Raw genomic sequence first — 22,889 nt, 5'->3', positions numbered from 1 at the left:
TTGTCTTCTGCTATTTAGACGATTTATTAGTATACAGTAATTCAGAAGCCGAACACGAAGAGCACTTAAGAATAATTTTTGAAAGACTTTCGAAGTACGGGTTAATCTTGAATGCCATGAAATCCGTATTAGGCGTCCATGAATTGTCATTTTTAGGTTTTAAAATAACACGCGAAGGGCTTCAGCCTCTATCAGATAAAGTAGAAGCTGTAAAAAGTTTCCCAGCCCCGCGTACCCTTCAACAATTAAAACGATTTATAGGCCTTATTACTTTCTATAGAAGGTTTATACCGCATTGCGCCGCAATCTTATCCCCTTTACATAACTTACTTAAGGGCAAATACAAACCAAAAAAGAGTATAGACTTATCTAGTGAACAGCTAAAAGCATTCGAAGATGTGAAAAACGCTTTAGCAAATGCTACATTATTAGCTCACCCAAGGCCAGATTCTCATTTGTTCTTGTTAACTGATGCCAGTGCTACACATGCAGGTGCTTCACTTTGTGAACTTGACGATCGGTCTATAGAAAATGAGATTCTTGATCCAAAACAACTTTTAGATAAATTCAAACCTCTAGCATTTTATAGCACTGCTTTTAACAGAGCTCAAACCGTAAAAAGCACGTACGAACGTGAACTTCTTTCGATTTACTTGTCAATCAAATATTTCAGACATTTTATTCAGGGTCGCGCTTTAACAGTGATTACTGATCACAAACCGATTTCGCACGCTTTTAATCAAAAATTGGAAAAAGCAGCTCCGATAATTCAAAGACATCTTTGCTACATCAGTGAATTTACAACTGACATCAGGTACTTACCCGGTCGTCTAAATGCCCCGGCTGATTCTTTGTCGCGAATCTACTCTGAATCCATAAGTACGGCGAAAATCGATTACAATCTTTTAGCTCAGTATCAAAACGACGATTTAGAGTTAAGAGAACTAATAAACGACCCCAAAGCTGATAGTTTGAGCATAGAAAAAATATACATTCCCGAACACGGACTAAACCTGTACGTCAATACCAAAAACGGGAAACAACGTATTTATGTCCCCGAACCTTTTCGTTTATGTGTATTTAATTCTTTTCATTCTTTATGCCACCCTGGTGTTAAAGCTTCTGTTAAATTATTGACTGAGCGATTCTTTTGGAAAAATATTAAAAAAGATGTTGCTAACTTTGTTCAAACTTGCATTCAGTGTCAAAGATCTAAAGTGCACAAGCACACTAGGTCCCCTATTCAAAATATTTCAGTGCCATCCGAAAAATTTTCAGAAATCAATATAGATCTCGTTGGACCACTTCCTTTATCTCAAGGCTGTAGATTCATTTTAACGATTATCGATAGGTTTTCCAGGTGGCTTGAAGCTATCCCCGTATCCGACCAAACTGCCGAAACTTGTGCGAAAACTATATATACGCACTGGATGTCGCGCTACGGTGTACCAAGAAAAATCGTAACCGACCAGGGAGCGCAATTCGAATCAAATCTTTTTCATTCGTTTAATAATTTTTTCGGCATAACCCATGTTCATACAACCGCGTATAACCCAAAATCAAACGGTCTTATTGAAAGACAACACAGGCAACTAAAACAAGCTCTACGTGCATGTTTGACTGACGATTGGGTGGAATGTTTACCATCCATTTTGCTGGGACTTCGCACCTTTTTCCGGGAAGATATTCAGGCCACGACAGCCGAGATGGTTTTCGGCCAAACACTTCGCCTGCCAAACGAAATTCTCTCAGAGAACACAGGCGAACCTCCAGATGCCTACACAAGGAGGCTACAGAGTACCATGGAAAAGGTAAAGCCCACTCCTACCTCCAGACATGGAGTCCAGAGGAATGTCTATGTCCCTCAGAACCTTGCCACCTGCAGCCACATTTTCCTCCGGCACGACGCCCAGCGGAAGCCTTTGCAACCGGTGTACGATGGTCCCTTCCTGGTTCTAAAAAGACTAGATAAATTCTTCACCATTTCCGTCAAAGGTAAAACAAAGACTGTCAGTATCGATAGAGTGAAGCCTGCTTACCTCCTCAACCAGGACTTTTTAGACAACGAGACCTTTCCACTACCCGAGGAGAACCTAGACCAGACTATTCCCAAGCCTGTAACCAAACGTGTCACATTTGCACCTCCTACAAATCCCACCCGGAAGACACGTGCAGGCCGAATAGTAAAAAGCCCACAGAGACTAGACTTGTGACAGCGACTCCGTCGTTTAGAGGGAGGCTCCTGTAGCGACTAGTATCAACCACCATCAACAGATGGCGATACCAAGGAGTGTGACGTCATTCCTTTTCCTCACCTCTACCAGGGGGAACGCCACTATTCATTCCTGCTCGAGCACCTGACGATGGCGGATCTCAACGATCAGCTCTGACGCTAGAGACTCTCGCTATTTCCTTCGCGTGATTTCTGAAGCTGTATTACAATTATGTTTAACTACACTGTAGTTACTTATATTCATTAAATCTGTTATATGTTTAATATCATCGTTTGAATGGACTATCATTCTCCAGCATAAATGAACACACGCGCTAAACCCTCAATGTATGAGGGGTATTGGCAATCTAGGAAATAATGGTCCTAATAGTTTGGTGCACCATATCTCGTGATTTTTTTAAGTGAATCGAAATATTCCAAAGATAATTTCACGGAAAAATGAATTTTTAATAATTATTTAAAATTTTAATTATTTTATTTAATAATAGTCAAAATTTAGGTAGGTAGGTACTTTATTTACGTCGCACTAGAGTTGCACAAATAGCTATTGGCGACTGTCTGGGAAACATCCCTAAGGATGGTAGGAAGACTAGCCATTGCAATTTTGATCCTCTGCAGAGGGGATGGCTCCCCTGCTTTGGTATCCCGACCACCTGCGCTTGAAGTTGTGCACTTTACGGCAGAACAGTTTAACAAGAGCCGATACCGCATACCTTAGGTCCCTACACAAGCTGATCAAAGTGGTCACCCACCCGCTTACTGATCGTAGCCAGTAATGCTTGCCTTCGGTATTTTACTGGGAACCGCGTCTTTCCGATCAATCCACGGTGTCACTTTTAAATAATATAATTTTTAAAGGCAAAATTTAAACGAAATTCATCGAATAGCTCCTGAGAAATCAAATTTAAAGAGCACGACTTTATTTTTTACTTAGTATGGGAACACAACTACGCTATGCGTATTTACGTGTGGCGTATATACTTTTACGTATGGCGACATACGCAGAAAGTAAAATGAACATTCAGGAGTCTAAACTCTTAAACGTTCTCTTGTCAAAACTATTCAGACCTTGCGTTGTGTCTGTTTTGTTTTAAGAGTAAGGTATGTTTGTTCAGTTAAAGTGCGTTGTGTCTGATTTAATAACTTATAATATCGTCTAAGGGGCCGTTCAAAAAGTAAGTTCACAAAAATTGTGAAATTTTCCCCCTCTCCTCCGTTTGGACATTACCGTACATAAGGTCTTACTCCCCCTCCCCTTAGAGTACGTACATTTTATTAGTCTACCCCCCTTTTTCATAAAAATTAAAATAATTATGCTTTAAATAAAATTAAATATTTATTTAAAATAATTTATTCATTTAAATTATTTAAACAATAACACCCAACTTTATCTTGAAAATGTCAAATTTAAATTTGGTGTATGCTTATAATGTACGTACTTTGCATAATACCTCCCACTCTTCATCGTACAAAATAGCAAATCCCCCCCACTTCGGGATGTACGTATTTTTTGAACGGCCCCTAATCAGCATATCTGAGGTCACGTCTTTGAATCAATAAGATTGAGTTCCATTACGTGAAAATCCGATCACTAAGTTAAGAATTTCAGGATGTTCCTTTTGGAGGGGGCGGGGGGGTATTAGACTTGTGGAAAGGGCTAAAATAATTGTTTCATATTTTTTGGATCAAAACTATAAGAGATTTTAAAATTTGACTAAATGTGACGAAATGACGTAACTAGAGAAGGTGGCTCATATGTACTTAATGTCTTTAACTTTTTAACAGAACAGCTAATATTTAGGGGTCATTGATCTAGGTATCATTAGAAAGATAGAAAAAAAAACGAAAACTATGCATTATTATTAGTGTATATAAACTATTGAAATTCTGGATATAGATACAGAAATATTATGCAAATGGTTTCTTATAGCAAAAATTTTGGGAGGAAATTTGTTTGCAAAATACAAACATTTTTAAACGTTAGTCCCAACTTTTGCACCTTTAATTTCTTTTACATAACTGTTAAATATCATACTTTGAAACAAAAACAAAAAAATCCCGGTTAAACAAGGTTGTTGTTGTTAATTTACGTCGCACTAGAGCTGCACAATGGGCTATTGGCGACGGTCTGGGAAACATCCAGGAGGATGATCCGAAGACATGCCATCACAATTTTGATCCTCTGCGGAGGGGATGGCACCCCCGCTTCGGTAGCACGACGACCTGCGCGCGAAGTCGAGCACTTTATGGTAGCACAGTTTAACGAGGATCAATACCGCACACCCTCGGTCCCTACGCAGACTGATCCAAGTGGTCACCCACCCGCACACTGACCGTAGCCAGTTGTATTTATCTATTGCAGGATTTATCTCTTTATAGAGTATTACCTTCCTAATTATTTCAATACTTAGAGTGATATAGATCAGGGGTGATTGTGAGCCCAAGTCAAAATTCCGGAAAATTTCTTGAGTTTAAAAAAAAAAAAAAAAAAACAGTTTAAATTGAAAATAATTTAAACAAGGTTTTTTTTTCCTTTTTCTTAATATTTCTTAGTTTACTTAAAATTTTACCTATGATGACCAGGAGAAGTAATTAAAATTTACAAATATGTCTTTCTTTCTTGAGTTTATGATTATAACAACTATTTACTGATAAAAAAATGAATATTAATCATGAATATAAGCTTATAAAGTATCTCTCTGGCTCTCTCTTACAAACAAATAAAATAAACTGTGTTTTTAAGTTCCACCTTTGAATTCCGGAAACTTCTGTGATCAATGATTTTTTTAAACGTCTGGACCACCGATCTCCGGAAACTTACGGATCACTGTTAGCAAAAATTCCGGAAATCCGGATTTTTTCCGGAGCACAATCAGCCCTGAATAGATTAAAAAATAAAATAATCTCACAAAGAGAATTTTTCGAAAATAAATAGCCAAAATGAGCGATAACTCAAAAGATAGCAAATCATTAATTTTATTTATTGATTGTTTCTAATATTTTAAGATCAACTAAAGTTTTTGTGCTTATTAAATATAACTCTTTGAAAAATTTTATAAATTAATTAAGGCTGAAAGCCAAACTTTTTAGAATATCCAGCCTGTTCACACTTAGCTTTGTAAATATGTATAAAATTATAGGAAGAACACGCCGGAAGTTCCACTTTTAGAAAACTTCTTATTGATTATATTCGGTTAAGTATCCTTGAATATAAAAATTGATTATGTTAATATTTAAATAGATTACTTAACTCCTTTTCAAAGCATAATAATGGAGAAATTTGTGCAAGTGCAATCGTTTTAAAGACGCAATCCATATAGATCAGTCACAGTAATTAATACATAAAGGAAAAAAGTATACTACAGCTTTAAAAAATATACAACAAATAAACTTTAAAAACATTTCTGTTTTTTAATATTTCCGAAGACTTGTCTTAATTTTTACAGTAGTCGCAAAGGAATTCGTTTTTAAACAACAAGAGGACACAGAATGGGAGCAGAGACATTACTATCAATAAAAAAGCCAAGATATGAGCACTTAAGAGCACACGTATAGCATATTTTTTAAAAAATTTGTACCGATTTATTACAATTTTGAAGTGAGTTATTACCAAAAAAAAAATATTGAATTGTGTAATGCTTTTACTATAATGCACAATGTCCAGGGTACGAAAAAACATTTATTCTAAATGCAAGATACAAATACATACAAATCTTTTAACAGTTTAATCGCTTGGGTGTATCGGTTCACTCTTTGATGTTTAACCACTTAACAATGTTTTAACAGTTATTCAAAATGTTCAGACATTAGGAAAAAACATGATGAAAATTTTCACTGAAAATTGAACAAACAACTATTACATTTCACTTGAATCATAATTTATTTTTTAACTTTTTTGTTTATTTTATGAAATTTTTCAAATATTTTGTATTTTATTAATTACTGAGATAATATATCACCGACAATGACGATATTAGATCCATTGCCACCCATTGGATTCAATGTTGCTACCCTGGTTACAATCGCAGGTAGCACGGTTCTTTTCCGATGCCATCCAAACCTTTGAGTTATGATCGAAACATCCACGTCGAAAAATAGTCCAACTGTTGTAGTTTATTATCAAATAAAGGTTACATAAAAATAATTGTTTCGGTTTTGTGCCATTAAACGGAACTAACTTTCGAGTTTACTCTCGTATTACAAGAGTTAGGTTACACATCAATATGAACATGATTCTGAACAATTATATTTTCCTTCAAGGAAAACTCCTTGCTTCATACACTACAAAAATGAGGCTCTCTACTCAATAAAAGCAACTGAGAATAAATAAACTATTTTTCATAAAAAACTTTTATTATTACATATACTATGGGAAAAAAGTTTTTCTCCAGTATGAACACGTTTGTGATAAGTTAATGAAAATTTATGCAGAAAAGCTTTATTACATACGTTACAAAAATAAGATTTCTCCCCAATATGAATACGACTGTGCTCAGTTAGAGTTTCTTTACGAGAAAACTTCTTTTTACATACACCACAAGAATAAGGTTTCTCACCAGTATGAATACGTTGGTGATTAATTAATGAAAATTTACGCAAAAATGTTTTACTACATACATTACAAGAATAAGGTTTCTCACCGGTATGAATACGACTGTGGACAGCTAGATGATTCTTCAAGGAAAAACTCTTATTACATACACTACAAGAATAAGGTTTCTCACCTGTATGAACACGACCATGAGTAAACAGATCACCTTTAGCTGAAAAACTCTTATTACATAAACTACAAGAATAAGGTTTCTCACCTGTATGAATACGAGTATGAACAGTTAAATTACTTTTACTAGAAAAACTAGTTTTACATACACTACAAGAAAAAGGTTTTTCACCAGTATGACTAAGTTTATGACTAGTTAAAGAACTATTTCTTGTAAAATTCTTATTACATATACTACAAGAATAGGGCTTTTCCCCAGAGTGAATACGGCTGTGAACAGTTAAGTTACTTTTCTGAGAAAAACCTTTACTACATACATTACAAGAATAAGGTTTTACACCAATATCAACAATACTAATTGTAGACAAATCATTGTGTTGTGAAAAGCTCATTTTGTCATATATGAGCACTTTCTTAAAAATGTAGGCTAGATTTAAATAAAATCTTAAAATATGTTATATATTTTTTTCAAATACCAGAATGGCTTTAGTAATTGGTGATTAAAATATCATAATGGCACACCATATTAGAAGATCCTGAAAGCAAAAGAAATAAGTTAATCATTATTTTAAAAGCTGCCAACAATTGCCAACAAATAAAAAATTTCTTCAATCAATTCTCATGCCGCTTGAAGAAAGAATAAATACACTACCTTACTTACATTAGCTTTTGATGCAGGTGAAGGTACAAATACGAAGTTGATTATGGAGCAACAAGTTAGGACATTATTTTCTAGCTGCTTTTAGAACAGTGCTGAGATTGCTTGATAAAAATCTAAAATAAATGAGGGAATGAATATTTCACAAATATATATACCAAAATCTAATTTTAAATATATACACCAAAATCTAAACATCAAAATTTCAAATGAAAAAAATGTTTTCTTATTTGTTTAGGCATTAAATTCCACTACTGAAGTTTAAAGAGATATGTCTCAAGAATTCAAAGTTACTTTATAAATGTATTTATGTTTTTATTCAAACCCAAAGAACATTTATGGTACTAGAATTTTCAATTATCTTTATTATACTACAGATCTCTGCAAAATTTTGAAATTTAAAAAGACTGAGTTTTTTTGTGATCACAACAACAAACAATAATAAATAAATTCACAAATATAGTGAATAATATAATCTTTCTTTAAATATAATTTATTCAAGCAAGTTTTTTACCTCAAAAAATTACAAAATAACTAATTAATTTAAAACAGCCTGAGTGACTAACTTAGCCTTATACTAAATTTTTTTTCAAACTCTTTTTGGTTTGCTTTCTCAGTCTTCTAATTTTATCTCAAACTCAGTATTTTTAATTTGTAATTTCAAAACAAATATTGATGAGATGTGAATCTTCACATAACTTTACAATGAAAACTGAGCGGTTTGTCATAGACTACTTGTTTAATTTTAAAGTAAAAGTATTGTTCTGTAGACAATTGCAATTAAGCTCCTTCTTTGGCCTTGGAAAAAATTTTAAACTTATCTTACGGTATACAAACAATCATAAACAGAATTTATCAACGAGTAAAAGATTATACTTGAAAAACATATAATTTAACAAGCAGGATTTTATTATAAATTGCGAGTGGATTTACGAATCACAAAATAAATATAAACCATTACAATATTAAGAACAATTTGCAAAGAAAACACTTTAGAGACGATAGAGTAAAAAAACAATTTACTTTTTCATAATATAAAAAGTTTACCTACCATATCAAATCTAAACTAACAAAGCTTTATAATTCAAATAGGAGTCATAAATCGAGCTTCTTTACAAAGTTAGTGTGTCAATACATTACACAAAGCTCCAGTCTACATATGATGTTGCAAAGAAAGAGAATTTATAAGTTTAGTCCCAGAATTTAGCTACCAAATAGAAGATATATTAAAATATACTCATGATTTGTATACGATATTATTGAAAAGCAAGTCGTAATTGATGATTGATGGATTACCACAGACGTTTTAGGCTACTTATTTCTGTTAACAAATTTCATTACATCAAGGTTTAAGGCTTGAACTGTAGATGATAACACAGAAGAAAAGTTCCAGCCCCCTAGTGAGCAGTTTGTCTAAATAAAACTTCATTGAATGTAATTTGTTCTTTTTTTTTTAATTTGATTTTCATAAATTGAAAAGATAAAAATAATTTATAACATTCTATCTTTGTCTCTGTACCAGAAAATTCTGAAATTCGCAAATTTTACCGATGTTTTACGCATTTTTTCCAAACTTTTTACAGATTTATAATTTGTAAATTTTAAAATTTAAAGAAAGATATTATATTCTTAAAAATTAATTTTTAATATCATTCTGAAATTCAAATGCTTGAAATAATTAAAAAAAAATACAATTTAAGTACTTTAAAAAATAAACAACTAAAATAAAATAAAGAACATTTTGACATCCAAGCTGTCTAAAATATTAAATTTAATAAATATCAAGGATAATAATAAAAGATTGATTATTAAAAAATTATTTCATTGCTATAATGAAAATTTAGACAGAATCCTACTTCTGCCAAGAAATCTGAAAAACATTTTCGCTGTTTTCCTTTGCTAGTAACGCAAATTTGCCGACCGGATTGTGTAGGGGTCAGGGAAATGGCTTTGCATCAGAAAGGTTCTGGGTTCGAATCTCGGGCAAGGCATGAATGTTCCTTCATTCTCTGTTCTATCTGTCCTTGTGTAAGCAACGTTGGCCCACCTAATCTAGTGCCCCTGAAAAAGTGGTCAACAAATCTGCTCTGTAATGCATGTATGACGAAGGTCACTTTCCAGGAGGGCATTGGAAAAAAAAAGTATCGCAAAATTTGATCTGTGTTAATTTTATATAAAATAGGCTACAACCATAGCTTTTATAAATATGATGTTACTCCTGTACTTACATTGCAAGCTACTCTGATTTCTGGGTTGTTTTAATAATTTAAAGGAATGTTTCACAACATTATGACAGGTTATCTCTCAAAGATGATAAAAAAAATTACTGATTATAAAAAATTATTTCATTGCGATAATGAACATTTATCAGGAATCCTATTACCGTTCTGCAATCTAAGAATTTTTTGAGGTTTTTCTTTGCGTGTAACACAAAATTTGATTATTTTAATTTTATCTTAATTAAAATAAGTTATTCTTATAACTGTCCTAAATATGATTGTAGTACTCCGATACTTAAAATGTTAGTTAATTTGATTTTTGGATTGAATGAAAAACAAGGGCGTTTTGTAATATTCACAAATATGATAATATATCAAGGACAATAAAAGAAAATGATTCATTATTAAGAATGACTGATTATTAAAAAATAATTTCTTCAAAATAATGAACATTTAGTTGGAATCCATATTACCGATAAAAGCAATCTGAAAACCATTTTCGTGATTTTCCTTACGGTGTAACGCATAATTTGATAATTTTAATTTAATCTTAATTAAAATAGGTTATCTTTATAGCTTTCATAAATATAATTGTATTTTGATTTCTAGGTTGAGTTAATAATCAAGAGCTTTTCCTTATATTCGGAAAGATAATACCCTATCTATCAAGGATAATAATAGTAAAAAATGGTTGTTTATAAAAAATAAAAATAATAATTTCATCGAGATAATGGTGAACATATAACTGGAATTTTATTACCGCAATCTGAAAATCATTTTTGTGTTTTTTCTTTGGGTGCAACGCAAAATGCGACTATTTAATCTTAATTAAAATAAATTATTTTTATGAATTTCATGAATAGGATGATACTCCGATACTTAAATTAAGACTTACTTTGTTTTATTGGTAGTGTGAAAAATAAGAACAGCGTTTCATTACATTCACAAAGAAGATAAGCCATATATCAGGGGTGGCCAACCTGCGGCTCGCGAGCCACATGCGGCTCTTTGAAGGATTATTTGTGGCTCTCGATAAATGTACCAGAGTTCCCTTTTCATTTTTGTGCTATTATTTTTTTTAAAAATTATTATCGTTCCGTATGTATTTCAAAATGTCTTTTAAATTACTGAGAACAAATATGAAAGACTAAGTGCAATGTTGTTCAATTCAAGGTGAGTTTTCCATTTCCAATATAATTATGACACAAAAAGCACCTGGAGAATTAGAATTAATAGAGATGCAAGAAGATCAAGCTCTACAATTAAAATATATGTCGACGTCGATTACTGAATTTTGGAAATTTGTACCAGAATCAAAGTATCCTGAATAATAAAAGGCTGCTTGTCGAATTATTTCAATATTCAGAACAACGCACTTATGCGAATCATTTTATTCCACTTTAAAATTCGTGAAATCCAAACACCGATCAGTATAAACTAATCAGCATCTCAAAGAATTATTGATAAGTGCTGCTTCCAATTATTCACTAAATTTTAAAGAATTATCAAGAGAAGTAAAATAAATGTGTTTAAATTTAAATTCAATATACATATTTTGTACTTTTACTTATATGTTTTTTATAAATATAATTTATGTAAAAAAAAAATTAATACCTTTTTGCATACGTATTTATTTGCGGCTCGCGAAAAATTTCAAATTTCGAAAAATGGCTCGACTATGTAGGAGCTCGGCCACCCCTGCCATGTATCAAGGATGATAAAAAAAAATTTACAAATAAATTATTGATCATTAAAAAATAAGTTCTTCGATATCATGAGCATTTAGCTGCCTGGAATCCTAATACCGGTAAAATTAAGTTGAAAAAAATCTTCGTGATTTTTCTTTTGCGTGTAAAGCAAAATTTGATCATTTAAATTTCAATTTAATCTTGGTTAAAATAAATTATTTTTATAACTTTCATAAATATGGTTTTACTGCGATGCTTGAATTGCGAGCTACTTTGATTTCTGAGTAGAGTTAAAAATTACAAAAATATGAAGAGCATTTCATTATGATCACAAAGATGATTGGCTGTGTGTCATGGATATATATATATAAAAAAAGATTTATTATAATTTTTTTTATTATTGTGATTACTAAGCATTTAGCAGGAATTCCCTTCGGTTTCCCTTTACGTGTAACGCAAAATATTATTGTTTTCCTAAAAAAAAAACATTTATAAAGGCAGCAATATTTACATAAATTATGATTTATTTTATCTTTCTTCCTTGTTAAAACTACAAAAGAAGAGCATTTGATTAATTGCAATTCACAAGCAAGATAGATAGTTATTTGCGGTCAAAATGTATATAAATAAATAAATAAATTTGGCAGATTTCGATTTTAAAACTTTAATAAACAAATAAATTACAAGCAATATCCAAAATAATATACTGGTTTTCAGAGAAAAATATAATATATTTGAATTTAAATTATTCTGCTTTGTAATGATGAACACTAATTACGCGCAATGCTTAAGTAGGGCAGAGAAATAACAGACTTAAAGATGCGAGCGCCTTTTTTTGTGCGTAAAATCGGCTTGTCACTAGCGTGTTGCTTTTCAAAATTCTCCCTCGAAAAGTTAGAAGTCCTTAGTCCCTATATTTATCCCTGAGTGGGCCGGGATAGCCTGGTTGGTAGGGCACAGGGCCCATGTCCAAGAGTTAGTGGCTTCGATCCCCGCCGGCCGAATACTCCCCTTGTAGTAAAATGGTGACTGATGCACGTTAAATCTGTCGACTCGTAAAGTTCTCCATGTTCCCATAACAAATCAATACCTCTGGGGGTACTGTTTCAGAAGTTTCCTTGTCTTCTTGATTGGTTCAAAATTACAAGGCTACAGAGTTGAACATAAATGTCGTAAACCCAAAAATTGGGGTCAGCTGTTCAACGACGGATATAAAATAAAACATATTTATCCCTGAGTCGTGATGGCTCAATTAATTTAAATCGAAATCTAGCGGCTTAATTAAATCTAAAATCATATTTTTCAATTTTCTTCAAAAATGTTTCAAATTTTTTTTAGAAAATGACTTAATTATAACTAGAGCCCGGATTTTGATGACCTCAAAAATCTCAACTAATGCCCTTAAAAAGTGAAAAAAATGCCCTTTAAAAGTGAAAAAAATGCCCCTAAAAATGTAAAAATTGCGCTGAAAATGCCTTAAATAAAGTAAAAATATTGAACTAAAACAATGTTTTACTCTTTAAAATTATTATGAGTCATTTATAAATATAAAGCAATGCAATACTTGTTCTACGTTCATTAAAGTTTGAAAAATATGTTTTATATCCCAAAATAACAAAAAAAAAAAGGAAAATATATTGACACCGAAGCATTTTCATTTTGTATAGAAACTTTAATGAATATAACAACTTCCATCTCATAATATTACTAAATATCAGAATTACATTGGATTATTAAATGTTTTTTGATAATTTGAAATGTAAACGAGCGTCTCTTGTCTTAAAGTAAGACGTTAAAAAGATGTTGCTTCACTTGTTAATATCCTAGAGATTTTCCTCATTGTTTGGAAGCCAGTGTAATAATAAAAAATAATAAAAATTGGAAAAAATTAACAAAAAACTTAAAAAATACTTTACAATGCAAAATACGCCACAAAATTTAAAGAAAAATGCCCTATAAATCTAAAAAAAATGCTCTAAAAGACAAAAAATGTCCAAAAATCCAAATGTCATCAAAATCCGGGCCTTAATTATAACTTTTAAATATTATTTTTCTTATTTAATCTTGAAAAAACTTACCCTCTGTTGGATGTTCTCAAATTTCCCATGTTTGTTTTATTTCATTTTAAGTTTTATTTTGCTTAACTATATCTTATTTAAATACCACCATGGTATAAATAATTTTAAATCAATGAATAAAATGTGGAGCCGTTGGTGGTTCATGGGATAGAACACTCGCCTCCTACTGAGGTAATCCGGGCTCGAAACCCAGCAATGGCTGGTCGATACGAATGTCGCATACGGCTTGTACCGAACACAGTGCTGACGTAAATTATCCTTAGTGGTAGACGGATCATGGATTAGAGTTCCCTTGCCGTCAGGCTAACCGAGGGAGGTACTCTAGGTCTTCTTCTCCATGTAACGCAAATGTGGGTTAATTCCATCAAAAAGCAATTTCTCCCACTACTTGATCTAGGAGTTCCCTTGTCTTCTGGATTGGGTTCAAAATTTCAATGCAACGTCGTTGAACATTAGTAATCGTAAATCCAGAAAATTTGAGTGGCCGTTCAACGACGGTTATAAAAAAAAATCATAATTGGTAATTAAAATGGCTTTAAGCTTGCTAACAAGTTTCACTTAACATTATTATGCCTTAATAAAAGATTCTTGCAATTAAAAACTTTTCCTTTTTTTAATGTTTAGATCCAAGAACTGAGACTTAACTAATCTAAGTTTTAAATATGTGAGTTGAAATGCCGAATTTATATGCGTATGGGGCATCAATCAGTTGTGGGTACCAAAAATCTCATCCTCTACTTATCGGTTATAAGGACCATGTGTGTTAGTGACTACTTTTGAGTTTGCACCAATATTAACATAAGAAGCTATGAAAAATTAGTATGAAGTTTATCATCATGCATTGTAAAAATTATAGCGATATTTTCCCAATTAATCTCATTTCTACATTATTGTCAATATTTTTGCTACCCAAATAAAACTTAGAAACCCTCACAATAATTATTTAATAATTATCGCCTTGTATATTGTTTACGATATTATCCTATTCGATGCACAGATGTATCAGTTGCTGTTGACCTGTTTAAATCGCAACCTGGCGTTGTTCTACTTGTTGGCGAACTTGGCTTAGTGCTACCAATAACCAAAGCACTGATTTCTTTAAGTTTATGAAATTTTTCTTTTTGCGTATTTCGTTATATCTAGATAAATTTTTAATTCCATGCAAAATACAACCTTTATTAAATATTTATTATTATTTTATTTAATAATAGTCAAAAAGATTTTGAATTGCAAGGTATACAATTTTTGCATCATTTTAAGGAATATAATTTTGCATAGCAAAATGCAAAATTTGAGCGAAGTCGGTCGAATAGTTCCTGAGAAATTGAATATTGAAAACCTGACTTATTGAAATTCAATTTCTCAGGAGCTATTCAACCGATTTTGCTGAAATTTTGTATTTTGCCATGTAAAATTATATTCCTTAAAAAAAACTGTATACCTTACAAATCAAAATTTTTTCGACCATTATTAAATAAAATAATAAAAATGGATAAATATTTACGAAAATCTATTTTATGCATGGAATTATCTTTGGAAAAATGAATTTTATAAATATGTAAAAAAAAAAAAATTTCCATTCAATTAAAAAGTTCTCGAGATATAACAAAATATGCAAAAAGTAAAATTAACTTTAAGGGTTCTAAACTTTAGAGCGCTCTCCTGATTAAACTATTGGGACCATATTTTCCAGATTGCGGCTACCCCCCCCCCCCATATCTTAGGGATCAGAAATCTTAATCTGTCTTAAAAAAGGTATGTTTTTTCAGTGAAAGTACGTTTTTGTGGAGTCTGATTTCTTAACTTAAAACATAGTCTGCGCTTATTAATTAGCATATTTGAAGTTACCCTTGAAACCATTAAGTCCTAGAACGTGAAGATCCTATCATTAGATCAAAAGTTATTAATGGTGGTCTTTTTTTTTTTTCTTCTGCTCACTGTGCACTTATTTTTTTATGAAAGATCAGTAATATTCTTTCAGAGATACTGTGAAAGTTTAAATCGTGACCTAAAAAATTTAGTTGAATTATTTGACAAAAATTATTTAAACTTCATAATTTAAAAATGTTCAGCTAACACAATTTTAACGAGCTACTTCTTTTTTTTTTAAAAAAAAATGTTCCATAAGGAACAGAGCTGCCTTTTAGAATATTATTGAGTAATGAAATGTGGTTGAAATTTTTAATTTTAGAATAGCACATTGTTTTGATAGTTTTTTATTCTCATTTTTCTTCGTTTAAAATAGCTTCGAAAAATTAACATTCTATATGAAAAATATCAAACTGACAACGGCTACTTATTTTCAGACTACTAAGTTCTAACTTTGCACAATAATATTTTAATTTAGATAATGCTTATTCTTTCTTGACATGAAAGATTATAATAGAAAGATTATTGAATATTACAATATTATGCAGAAGTTGGACAACTAGAAAATGTCAAAATTTTATAAGACATTTTCTGCACCATAGTAACCATTTGTTTACTAACTGTCACATTTATGTGTATCATTTAATGTAATCCATTTTTTAGAGACCTGGATAGCGTAATGTTAAGGTTTCATAATTTATACTTAAAGTTAAAACCTACTTAGTTGTCCAACAATTTATCTATTACCATATGATATTTTTTTAAAAGCATACTTTGAGTTAAGTAAAATTAGGTCTTATTTAAGTTAAAAATTATATGACTATATTTTAGAAAAGGAGTTCAAAGGTTATTATTCGAAACACCTCTGAGATGCAGCAGGAAATCAAACTGGTTTTGATGTTTTTCATATAGTCATCGTCTCAAGTGATTCGACAGATTTTTTTTTTTTAAATCGTTATTTTAGAGATATATAAATTAAGTTTTCTTAAAAAGGGGGAATTCTGAGCTCTTATTCGAATATATTATATGGCGTGTATTTTATCATTCGTGCCACGAATATTAGAATGGTGTGAAAATTTAATTCACTATAATTACGACCATTTGTAAATTAACTAGAAAATAATAATTTTGAAAAATAAATTTTTTACATACTTGGTTATCTTTGAATTAACTAGTTTTACAAATTTAAGTGCAAAAAGTTACTGATTCGCTCGAAGCATTCAAAAAATATGACGAGATATGCAAAAAGTGAAAATAACCCGGAAAGGTTCTAATTTTCGACCACTCATGTTGGGATCATATTTTCCAGATTGCGAAAATCCACATATTTTAAGGTAAAGAATTAAAATACTTTAAAAAATCTTTTTTTTAAGTACTTTTATTCAGGCGTGTTAATTCAGAGATAGTAAGTTTTCATGTTTGATTTCAAAATTTTAAATATAGTCTGCTCTCTCTCTCTCTCTATATATATATATCCATATATATATATATATATATATATATATATATATATATCCATCTATATATATATATATATATATATATATATATATATATATATATATATATATATATATATATATATATATATATATATATATATATATACACTATATATATGCTCAGTCCTAATTAATTAGCATGCTTAAAGTGAGACTCTAGAACCCTTGTTCATGTTAAAATGCTAAAATCATGCAATTAGGTCAAAAGTTATTAAGGTTCTTCTTTATTTTACGCACTGTTCACTTTAAAGTAACCCATCTAAAATGACTAATCGCATAATTTTTTTTTAAAAAAAATGTCGAAGTTCTAAAAGTTGTCCTTTTTTATTTCTCACAATATTATGCAGAAAAGCATTTAGCCCTGGGGATACCGGAGCTCTGGGAAAATAACAAAATATTCGAAAACTCGCTTTAGCTGAAAATAAATAAATAAAAATATTCGTCAAGAGAATGTCGATTAGGGATTTCTGTTTTAAGAATTTCAAATAGAGATATCTAAGCTGATGTTATTTCACTTTTCTTGCCACTAATGGTCGGTCAATCAGTTACAGATAGCATCTAATAAGAAAACGTTTTTATTGGGAAGGGAATATGAATGGTTGGATAGGAATAGTGCAAACGACGATTGATTGATTTACTTTACTCAAGTGATGTAGTTCAGCCTCTGGCTTGGACATCTCTATTGGAAAGTTAAAGCAGTATGTTTTCGAATATACTTTCAAAAATTTTACTACCAGTTTTATAGTTTTCTCAAGACGGTGGAAGCATATATTTACAGCTCCCTCTTTTTTTTAAAAAAAAAAAAAAAAAAAAAAAAAAAAAAAAAAAACAGTATTGTTAAAATATAAAAGTTTCTATTAGTATAAAGGTATTGCTTTCATCAAAAAGTGATTGAGAACAAGGAACACCAAGAGAAAGATTTTCGAAAATCTAACTTAAAATCCAAGATGGCAAGATGAAAAGGATCTTATCAAAACGAGAAAAAAAATTCTCGTGTCACCGAATTCGAAAGTGATTTTTTTAAGGAAAAATAAAATAAAATTATATTCTGTATCGGCGATGGCTACAAAAGCGATTAAGAAATATCTTGATCCCATAAGTAAACAGGAAGAGACTTTTTAAGAAGGGAACATTTTCGAAAGAACATCAAATAAAATAGTCTTATCTAAATCCCTTGGAACGTTCCTTTTTAAATCTTTAGGCAACAATCCCTGGTATCAAGTTAAAGGGGACGTTCGCAGAGCGTGACCAAAGTAAACTCATTTAAAACTAGGGGGTTTGACCCCGTTCGCTGCCGCTCACGAACCTCGATAATTGCTTCGCAATAATTGTTGTTTCTTGATATTAAATAGTTTTTTCTACCAAAATTGAAATTATTCACTTCAAATATATGCACTAAAAAGAGTTCTATTTGTTTACGCTTGTGGGGCACGTCCCGTCCAAACATTTGCAATTTTGCTCAGCGATCATTTTTTAAAATGACTTTTAAAATGACATTGTTGTTTCAAGTTTGGTAAGTGCACAATCGTAATTTAATATTTTCGATTTTTAAACAGGTTAATATATTACATACAATTTGTGCTTGCATCACATTGTTCTTGAAGTTGATCTTATTCAATTAACGAATCGATTTAACTGTAATTTATAATACTATATTATTGTAACCTGCACCAAAAAATAATAATTGCAAAACGGTTAATAAACTTAAACACCAATTTAAATAAGTTTATCTTAAAATGTAGCGTATGAAGGTAATGTCATAGAATTACATTATAATAAAGAAAGAACACTTTTAGTTTTAAGCTATAAATTTAGAAAACAATCAAAATCAAAATAGGCAAATATTGCAGAGTAGAATAAGGAAAATGAATGTTGCTGGTGAAAAAAATTGCTGCTATTTAAATTAAGAATACAAAAATATTTTATCGGAAAACGATACCTTTAAACTTTATGTTTAATTTTATCCTGATGACAAACAATAATATACTCAAAATAATGTAGAAAATTGGATCTGGTCATGTAATTTATCGGGAAAAAATAAATAAATAAAGTGCACCGACAACAATAGAAAACTGTGTTAGATCATTCTGTTTTTATGTTATAAAAAATATTTTACAGTTCTATTTTCTTTAATTCTACCATCTCAAAATATTTTAAAATACATAGAAATTAGTGTCAAGGTTACTTTGTAAATAATTTGTGAATATTTCTTTCAAAATGTCATATGTATACAATCCCTTAAGTAAGTATAGAAAAGAAGTTGTGTACCTGCTGGTTCAACAAAGGGAGGGATTTAGTATTCCTTTGAGTTCTCGAAATCGTATTAGTTTCATTCGTATAGGAAATAGAACACAATTTCGGCCCCTGATCAAAGATTAATAAGGAACAAAAGATGAGTTAGATCGTTTGCATTGAGTGGAAAAAAGGAAATTGCAAATTATTTTTTTTATTGTGCTACAAGGGATTCTAAGTAGGGTCAATGATTCGAAAGCTTTTTTATTCCCTCTACAAACAAATATTTCATTCTGATTTTTTTTATTCAAAAAAGAAGTTTAGTTGTTATTTTTGGATGGATGAATATAAGTGATGTTTCTCGTCTGCGTCAAGGTTCAAGGTGGATGCCAAATTTTTATATGATCTATATCAATTTTCTACGTGAAAAATATGAGTAAAAATAATATTTCAAATTTTTGACTTGAACTGAACTGAAGAAACTATTTCTATCTGTAGCAAGTTTCTCTGTTTTGGGAGTCGAACTTGAACTTAATGTTACATTTTGTTATGCGGATCAAAAAATATAAGACTTAGAAACATGTAATTACGAAGGAGTAGAACATTGTTCAAGGAATTTGATGGGATGAAATTTTTTAGATACTATCATTAGTTCGATAATTATTAAGAATTAAATTTGTATTAAGAAAAATTTGTTAGCCGAACTATTGTTCGCTGATATACAACTACTAAGTTGAAACTTGTCTTGCTGAAAGCGTTATTTATAACGATAAACTTATCATGAATTTTTTTTTCTTTCCAATTTCTAATTTGTCCGGAAGTTTATGCAATTTTAAGCGTTTACATGAATTCTTTTTTTTCTTACTTTTGCTTTAAATAATTATTTTGATTCCATTGTTGTCGTAAAAAACTATTCCGTTCGATATTTTCAGTTTCTAAACTCACGGTGTTAAAAGCAACGAAATAATAATAATAATAATGAATAAAATCAAAAAATAAGAGAATAAGAGATTAGATGTTGCCAGATATAAATCATAAAATTTTAATCGAAATTTTTTAAAAATATAAAAATGTCAAGAGAGAGCAAAATCTTTTCCAACTTCATCTCTTATGCATTATAAGATTATCATTATAAATTGATAACAAGTATAATTAGTCCTCATTTATTACATTTATCTTCTCATTTATTACATTTTCTATTCCCAAGATTAATGTTTTTTTCAAGTACTGTTGACTATTTTTCTGTTGTCGACTGCAATCGTCCCCTTTGTTACGATTAACATGTTTACAAAATGTTCTTACATAAAATTATAATAACTATATATTTTATAAAACAAAATGGTATATAACACACAGGTGAATGAAAAACAGCGTCTGAGGTTGGGGAGCGGATCGAGCAGGGGCAGAGTTCCTAGTATTCAGAAATAAATAGCAATGAACATTTGTCTCATTAAAAATTAAATAAAGCACATCAATGCAGAAAAGGAGTTCGATTTTTTAAGCCTGAAGTTTCGTTTTTTGAAATTGATTTTTAATTTTTGAATTGTTTCCTATCGGCGCTGGTACAGTTTATCATTTACCAAAATTAAACTCTTTATTATCAAAAATTTTTTTGGTCACATAAAAATTTTAACTTGTAAATTGAAGGTCAACTGTAGGTGAACATTGCCATTCTAGCCATGTTTGTCAATTTGAGAAGGAAAAAAAAAATGTTTTATATTACGTATAAACATCGGGAAGTTCGCGTTTTCCTTACCCATCATCACCAAAAAATAGACATATTTAAAGATTTGGAAGAATCAATTAATTCTCTGTTCTGAATTCTAAAAATGTGAGGGTATTGAAAATCTCATACTTTATCCCTAAGCTCTGCAATTTTATATAAACTTTAGTGATAATTAATCACTAAAATTTTTTACTTTCTGTTAGCAATTCAGCAATCGCATAAGGTCTTGTTCTTATTAAACATTTCATTATCGTTTATTTTCTCTTCGTCTTTCAACGATCTGAAAAACAAATCCTCATATCTGTTCCTATGCATATTCTTTGGTTATTCTGCTAAGTTATCTTTGCGCAACTTTATGTCTCTCCCCTCCTCTTAGGAGAGGGGGAAGTTTGCGGAAGAATAAATATGATATAATTGGCACCTTCAAATGGTTTCTAATCACAGGAAAGAACACGGTGATTTTCTCAGTGCTTTATTTGTACCTGAATAATCCAGCTACACCCCAGAATTTGGTCTCACCGAGGGCAAACCTCTGACCTTAGACTTCGTCTCTTCCCCCCTCCCAACATGAACACCTGAGAAGAGGATATATATTTTTCTTTTTTTCTTCTGTATGATTTCACTCGTGTAGGGCGTAGTTTCCAAAATCCAGTATAAAAAAGAAGGGTGTATTTTTGACTTTTATATTTGTAGTGAGCTTTTAAAAAATATGATCTTAGCGTAGTGTTTATTTTTGTGCTGTTTAATGTTAGGAGGAAAGCGGATAATTTAGAACTTGCATTCGAACAAAAGACGTTACGTCGCCGACACCCGCTATGAAGAGAAAAATTGCTGGTTTTGAAATTATGAATTAAAGTGACATCTTGTCCTTTGTGGAACATAAGAATAGTTGCTTTTGTTGTTATTCAAGGTGCTACAATAAAAAGATGTGAATCTTAAGTGTAAAAAGATCTAATTTTTTATATTTTTTTGCAGTTCTTATAGGTTTTTTTCTCCTTTTTCATTTACTTACTTTTGTGATGATCAAAGCTTTGATTTCACTCAGAAAAGTATTATTATTAAACGTTCTAAAAAATTTATAACGTTCAATAAAATGCATTAATAGCGATCAATAATGTTTTTAAAATGCGTTCTGATCATATGTAAAGAAAGATCAGAAGTTGTGATGAAATTTTAACTAACTCTTCTTCTTCGCAAACCTCGAAGACGAGTATTAATAAGGTTAATCGAAGTTCTTTCGCCAAAGAAAATAATAATAATAAAAAAGCTCAGTTTCAGTGCCTTACACTTAAAGCAAAGTTATAGTTTTAAACTATACGTACCATCTTGCTGTAAAGAATTATCTGGGCTTTAGAATGGACAAATAACTAAAATAATTTAAGAAATTAGTAAATTTTTTATAAAAATCGCCAGTTAGTAGCATTTTCCCACCTAGATCAAAATGATCAAAAATCACCCTATTTCGATTTTTTGCAAATTTTCATGAGCTCAGATAATGCAGCATTGGAATAAGTTTTTGAATATTAAAAAATTAGTCAGCAAAGTTTTTCATTTTCTTCTGTGGCGGTCATCTTTATTGTCATTTTCGACCATTTTCAGAATAAACATAGAGGACGCTGACTAAACATAAGCTAAACTTAACCTAACGGTCATCATGAGTAACTGTTTCAAACTCACATCAGTTATGAAAATAGCATATTATGAACAAAAAAGCATCATTTCATCGACAACAGAGACTTTGAAAAACAGCCTTAACTGAATTCTCGGTAAATACGAGATTTTTTCCCTCATGGTTGCTAAGCAACGAACTCATTTGAGAGACATCTTTCCTGGATTCCAAAGAGTGATTTTCGGTTTTTTGAGAAAAGTTAAAGAATCGAATTTCATTAGATCATTAGTAAGATTTTGATTTCTCCTACGTTGATGAAATTTTATTTCATTTATCCAATATAAATAATATAATA

At 30.7% G+C, this 22,889-nt stretch overlaps 1 protein-coding gene across 3 annotated transcripts; it reads right to left on the bottom strand.

The window, feature by feature from the left end:
• Positions 1-5,892: 5,892 nt before the first annotated feature.
• Positions 5,893-9,047, bottom strand: LOC107443918 (uncharacterized). Of its 3 annotated transcripts, none has more exons than XM_043050764.3 (3): positions 8,663-9,047; positions 7,615-7,727; positions 5,893-7,489 (listed from the first exon to the last, which is right to left on the bottom strand). In XM_043050764.3, exon 3 carries the CDS (start codon positions 7,343-7,345, stop codon positions 6,572-6,574), a length of 774 nt encoding a protein of 257 aa, XP_042906698.1. In that variant the 5' UTR covers positions 7,346-7,489; positions 7,615-7,727; positions 8,663-9,047; the 3' UTR covers positions 5,893-6,571. The 3 variants fall into 3 exon arrangements, with proteins under 3 accessions (XP_042906698.1, XP_087025324.1, XP_087025323.1); XM_087169198.1 differs by having other exon boundaries at positions 7,611-7,727; positions 8,663-8,905; XM_087169197.1 differs by having other exon boundaries at positions 7,606-7,727; positions 8,663-8,890.
• Positions 9,048-22,889: the final 13,842 nt, after the last annotated feature.

This window comes from Parasteatoda tepidariorum, chromosome 8 (assembly GCF_982258835.1).
Source record: "Parasteatoda tepidariorum strain Cologne lab strain chromosome 8, Ptep-v5.0, whole genome shotgun sequence".
NCBI classification, from domain to species: domain Eukaryota; kingdom Metazoa; phylum Arthropoda; class Arachnida; order Araneae; family Theridiidae; genus Parasteatoda; species Parasteatoda tepidariorum.
Note: the sequence above shows the minus strand (reverse complement) of the source record. Positions and strands in the feature narration are given on the sequence as shown.

Bases quoted from the DNA above. Each gene is read 5' to 3' on its own strand.
- LOC107443918 (XM_043050764.3), bottom strand. From the start codon at position 7,345: ATGAGCTTTTCACAACACAATGATTTGTCTACAATTAGTATTGTTGAT.